Consider the following 6624-nt stretch of genomic DNA (forward strand, 5'->3'; position numbering starts at 1 on the left):
GGTCGCACGTCGGCCGAAGGCATCTTTCTTTCCGCTGCCGCTTTCTGTACGCTGATTTGTTGAGACAAAATAATTAATTTCTCAAAAACTATTGCGAATATCGCAAAACGGCACAGGACTTTCTTGCTCACCTCAATCCGTTCTACGTTCTCACCAAGGGTCATCATGGGACTTCGGAACACCCTGTATATACATATATATACATACATATATATACATACATATATATACATACATATATATACATACATACATACATACATACATATATATACTGTTGCGCTCACGTTACTAGTAAAGTCCATGTATAGAGGGACAAGTGAAGAAGGATGGTTGGCATGCAACTGATAAACAACAGCTGACGAGAGTGTGGACAACGAGTCGCTGACGAGAGCGAAGATTCTGTCAATCTTGTTAATCTTAAACTCGGCTTGCGGAATTGTACAGAAAGAGCTGTATATAGTAAAGTTTCTTGTTAATTTCTAAACGTGTGCATTCATTTATCCAGTGCGCGAGCGCGAGTGAAGCGCGAGTGTAACATTTTGACAGACGCTTTTGTCAGCTGTTGTTTATCAGCTGTTTGCCAACCATCTTTCTTCACTTGTTCCTCTATACCGGGACTTTACTAGTAACGCGGGCGCAACAATACATACATACATATATACATACATACATAATATTTCTTAATTTAAGATGATGTAATAATTATAATAATTATATTATTTTCCAGTTATCATCAATTTTACTTGGCATTCATGATCCATTTGTACCATTCGAAAATCTATTCTGCGCCTTGTTCCTGGGAGGAATTTGGGACTCTCTAGCTAAATTATTGGGCCGTGGTCAAGCTAAAGATGAAAAGACAGATGCAAAAAAAACAAATTAAATAATAATAAGGAGAGAGTCAATATACTATTTTTAGATATTATAAAATACATATTCCCGTAAAATCTATTAATCAAATTTTGTCCTGCATCTTTCGTTGCAGAAATTTGTATATATAATAAAATGTTACCGAAAATTTGATTTTGTTATAAAATTGGTTCATCACAAAAAAGTATTATTTATGGCAGAGTTTGGTAAACTAAGTACTTTTCTGCCGATTTTCGAGAGGTTTTACCTTGCGTTGTCTTCCTTGCCTTGTCGCTGCACGCGAAGCCTACGAGTCTCTCGAGCGTCAGAAGAGCGTTTTCGTATGTCGCGCTGTGGAATTTATAGAAAGGAAAACAATAAAATGACTTGTGAATATTTTGTTTTAAAGATACAATATATTTTATCCAATTTTTATTTTAATTGTGAATATTTGCTTTCAATAATTTTCCACGTCACCTGAATTATCAAGTACTATTACCGACACGTTTTTTTTTTTTAATGATCTCTAGTAAGCTTATTCTGCTGATAACTGAAACGACTAACTGATTAGACAGAAGCAGAATAAACAATGACAGGCACATAGTGTTTTTTGCTTACGATTTCGAAATTCAGATTGAATTTGTCAGATTTTTATTGTCTTTTTGTACACATATATGCGGGATATCACTTAAAAAAGAATGCATCAGCTATAATATCTCATTGGTGACGTGGATAATTACTGAAAACAAATATTCACAATTAAAATAAAAATTTGATAATATATAAGGTGTAATATAAGACGTCTAAGAAGAAAAATACAAGCTCGCGGGCCTATCACGCAGTGTTAGATCTAAAACGTAGTCCCCACTTCTAGGTCTATGAGATAGGCCCGCGAGCAATCGACAATTTTCTTCGCCGGCCGCGGCGAGCTGTATGTCCCGCCTGTCGCATTGTGCGCTCTGATTTTCCGAACTATTTTAATTAATATCTCGAAATTTTACGTGATTGTTTAAAAAATGACCTCTACAATATTTGTTTATTTTTATTTGTTCTACTTGTATTCTTCTCCTTGGACATATTATACCTTGGACACCTTGTATATTGTATCTTAAAAGAAATATCCACAAGTCATTTTATTGTTTTTCCTTCCCTGGACTCTACAGCGCAACACCCGGAGACGTGCTTCTGATACTCGAGCGACTCGTAGGATTCGAGTGGGGTGACAAAGGGGACAACGCGAAGCGGAGCCTCCCAAAAATCGCTCTGATTTATGGAATTATAAAATAAAAACTATATAAATTAGTCACATAATAAATAGACCAATATATGATCTTTGCCAAATCATAAAAAATGTTGAATATACTCTAGTAGGAATCATATACGTTTCGCCAGTACGGAAAAATGGCCCAATACTGGGTCGATATCGAAAAGCGGATGTCCGGTTTTGGTACTGGCTCAGTACTGCCTAATATAAAAAAAACTGTATTATTGGTACTAGCTCCGTATTAAGGTTAGATATTAGGTAGTCGTACCGTATGTATACTGGGATGTTACCGAAAAGTGTTTGTCGTTTTCGGTACTGGCCCAGTTTAAAAAAGTGTATGATTGGTATTGGTCCTGTTTGTAGTATCAGTACTGGATATCCAAGTAAGAATCGTATACAATCTGCCAATAGCAGATATTAGGCCAGTATTATGCTGGTACCAAAAAACGGACGATACCAGTGTTCTTTACGGGAAAACGGAAGACGTCACTAACGCGAAACCTAGATAGTGGTAAGAACGCTTGTCTGACAAGCGGAAGACTCGAGTTCGATTCCAGCCGTCGCTCCGAAGATTTTTTCCTCATAAGATTATTAAAAATAGACCTGTATAGGTACGAGAGCAGCCCGGCCATAGTCTGATCTTTCTTTCCATACTATATAGTTGTTATATTAACAATTGTACAAATAATAAAAATTACTAGGAATCGATACTGGCCCAGTACTGAGAATAAATATTTCTCCAGTACTAGGAATCAATACTTTTTTTATACTGGTACAGTACTGATTTTCGGTACTGTACGGTGACAGTACTGTTTTCCGATATTGACCTTTTTCTATCATCCCAGTATCACACCAATACTAAACCCGTACTGGCATCTGGTACTATGTCAGTAACGTTTATCATAAATTGGTACTGGACCATTTTGATGCCAGTAGTAAATTCCTACTTGGGTATGTACAATGATAGCGCGTACACGCGCACGCACACAGGATCTAAACTTAATTTGTATTCATTATTTATATAGCTATTTTTTATGAAAACTGAATACGTTTCTTGCTACCATATATCCGGAAAACATCCGTCACATACCATAAAATTTTTTTTTAATACAATAGTGTAAGCAAGTTTAATTTATTTAAATGGATATCGAACGAAAAATTATGAGTATCATGTAGACATAATCTCTTGTAGCAGTCAATCGGTAACGAGGAATCGGTAGCGTCACATGTGTGTCGCGTATAGCGAACATGTTAAATGAAGAAGTATTATGACTTCTTCCGAAGAACTTAATAAAGTAATTATTATTAAATAAAGTTTACTCAGCATCATCGCGAATTATTTTATACTCTGCATGCAGAATGTTTGATAATTTGCACGATATTCTTACTTATGAACAGGTAGAAATTATAAGTATTGTTGTTGAATATATTAAATAGAAAAGTCTTCTATATTACACACGCGCGCGCGCACACACACACACACACACACACACACACCATCGTTTCTCAGTCTTTGCAATAGTTATAAAGAAATTAAAAGATATCAGCGTATAAGGCCGGTATTCATATAATCGGATCTTATATTTAAGACTATCTTAAATTTTCCTTTTCGTAGCTAATAAAATAATCCGTATATCATTTTAAGATGAACTTAAGACGATCTTAAATATAATTAAGACGATCTTAAATATAAATAATTAAATATAAGATCTGACTATAAGTACTAGCCTAAGTCATGAATGCAATGAAGCAGTGTTGTGAATCAATATCATACACACATATATTTGGACTATCTAAGAATATCTGGACCAAATATGGACTGTTAATTTAAACAAACGGGCAAAACAATTTGTATACTTTTTTTCTGATAAAGTTAGGAGCGCATCGAGTCCCACAAATAATATTTACTGATATCTGGATGAAACTATCCAGATGGTCATTTAGATGGGGAAATCTCGAAACATCTCATTTATATCTAGATGGTAAAGCATCCTAAAGCACCTTCATTTTCATCTTATATGAGAAATATTATCTAAAAATATGAGAAATACTATCTAATATTATATTATCCATTTTATCTAAAAAAAAGATTTAGAGTATTTTTGATATGATATTCAGTTATATGTTCAGAATTTATTACTTCGAGTTTTTAACTAGTGACATTTTATGTAAAGACTTCTTCTTTAAAAGAATAAATAGTTTATATATCAAAAATATGCGTTTAGAAGCGAGTCTATTTTTAGTAGTAGCGGAGATAAAGATTTGATATTTTAAGTTTTCGCGATGTCCATGCATATTAGATTTGGTTTCCGGGTTTGAGCCGCGTGGATTCCTTTTTGTTTGATTCCGATGTTTCGCGAACATTTCAGTCCGCTTCATCAAGGAGAAACAACCCGATGCATCCCGGGGAAGCGGACTGAAATGTTCACGAAACGTCGGAATCGAACAAAGATCTTTTTTACGATATTATAAAAAATGAGTTACATGACATTTTCCCGAAAACTAGATGGGAAAATTGTGGTACTAACAAAAACCCTTAGACAACAACTTTAATTTCTGCGAATTAGTGACACTGTTGAAGTAGCAAGGCCATAAATTTTACGGGGTCGTTTTGACATATGCGTATGTATGTGTCAAATAATAAACTGTCACTAATCCGCAGAAATTAAAATTGTGTTGTGTAAGAGTTTTTGTTGATACCAACATATTTCCAATCTAGTCTTCGGGAAAATGTCATGTAATAAAAAAATGATGTTAGTGTACAGCAAATTATCAGCAGTAATATTGAGCCACTTTCTTATTTTGAAATCGAAGGAGAGTTACATTCTTTGACGAATTTTCTTAATGCAAAACAAATTTTTTTTCAAAGACAATATATTGCGCGCGCGCTAAATATGTAATATTTCATGTTGCAGTATTTCTAAATTATAGTTTAGAAATAATTATATATTTTAAAAGAAAAATAAATTAATTTAATTCCTTCAATCACAATTATATTTCTAAATGTTTTAAACATAATATAACTGAAATATATTTCTCAATTATTAAGTAATTTTTAAAATTTAATTTTGTAAATATTTTGCTAAGATTATTTGCCATATATACGTATATATATGTCCCGTATAAGGCGTTAAGAAGAAAACTATAGGTAGAACAGATAAAAATGAAAAAATATTGTAGATGTCATTTTTCGAACAACCACGTAAAATTTCGAGTTATTAAATAAAATAGATGGGCAAATCAAGCGTGCGACGCGACAGGGGGGACATATGGCTCGCCGCGGCCGGTGAAGAAAATGGACGATTGCTCGTGGGCCTATTTTATAGATAGACCGTTTGGCATATTGAAATAGGTAGCTCTGTGTGCATCCGTGTACATGTGCGCTCGTCCATTTTCTTTTTTGGCTGCGGCAAACCGTATGTCTTGCCTGCCACGTCGCGCGCTCTAATATGTTCAACTATTTTAATTAATATCTCGAAATTTTACGTGGTTGTTTGAAAAATGATTTCTACAATATTTGTTCATTTTTATCTACTTATATTCTTCTTGTTGGACGTCTTATGCAGGACACTGTGTGTGTGTGCATGCGTGCGCGCGCGCGCGCGTGTGTGTGTGTGGTACGTGTACATACAAGGTGTTCCCAAAAGATGGTACCAAATTTTAGGGATATGCAGTACTCGTTAAAACAAACCAAAAAGTCTTAATAAACAGTACTCCAAAACCTTTTATTTCTGAGTTATGAAGCATTTTGTTCTGTGAAAAATAGAAAATAAATTAAATCTACAATAAATGTTCAATGTGCCTTCGGCTCATGTCAATACACATTTCGGCATGTTTCGTCATTGAAGGTCAAAGAGTCCAGATTTATTTTGTATTTGTTGACAACAGTTTTCAAGTCTCTTTATCAGTTCATTCACGGACGCCCGTGTGACCACCTAATTACGCAGGGATTGTTGTATTCAACTTTGGATTGTGGACTGTGTCTAGTTTTGTGTTATCTGAAAAATCGCTAATTTTTACACAAATTCTGAAATGATGGATATTCATTTTATGTATGGCAGAGCAAAGGGCGATGCTTCAAAAGCAGCACGCTTGTATTATGCAGCTTATTCGAATCGCCGACAGCCAAGTAGAAGAATGTTTAGCAAAATTCATCAACGCTTACGTGAGACCGGACAGTTCAAACTATATTTTAGTTATTTTCTATTTTTCACAGAAGAAAATGCTTCATAACTCAGAAATAAAAGGTTTTCGGAGTACTGTTTATTAAGACTTTTTGGTTTGTTTTAACGAGTACTACATACCTCTAAAATTTGGTACAACCTTTTGGGAACACCCTGTATATACTTCCTTCTCTTCACTTGCCTTCACTGGTTGGATCATGTCCAGATCTTGCCTTCACCTGGTTGGATCATGTCCAGATCTTGCCTTCACTGGTTGGATCATGTCCAGATCTTGCCTTCACTGGTTGGATCATGTCCAGATTTTGCCTTCACTGGTTGGATCAT

The 6624-nt window shown here is 34.8% G+C and overlaps 1 protein-coding gene across 2 annotated transcripts in view; it reads left to right on the forward strand.

The window, feature by feature from the left end:
- The window catches only part of LOC116851978 (trimeric intracellular cation channel type 1B.1), a 179486-nt gene extending 176748 nt beyond the window's left edge, over window positions 1-2738 (forward strand). For both annotated transcript variants that reach the window (XM_032831908.1, XM_032831907.1), the window contains one exon: window positions 731-2738. In XM_032831908.1, the coding sequence (XP_032687799.1) occupies window positions 731-886 (156 nt within the window). In that variant the 3' untranslated portion in view covers window positions 887-2738. The remainder of the gene's footprint in view (window positions 1-730) is intronic.
- The last annotated feature ends 3886 nt before the right edge of the window (window positions 2739-6624 follow it).

The sequence above is a fragment of the Odontomachus brunneus genome, unplaced genomic scaffold, assembly GCF_010583005.1.
Source record: "Odontomachus brunneus isolate Ranch 3 - 2012 unplaced genomic scaffold, Obru_v1 Obru_scaffold_198, whole genome shotgun sequence".
NCBI classification, from domain to species: domain Eukaryota; kingdom Metazoa; phylum Arthropoda; class Insecta; order Hymenoptera; family Formicidae; genus Odontomachus; species Odontomachus brunneus.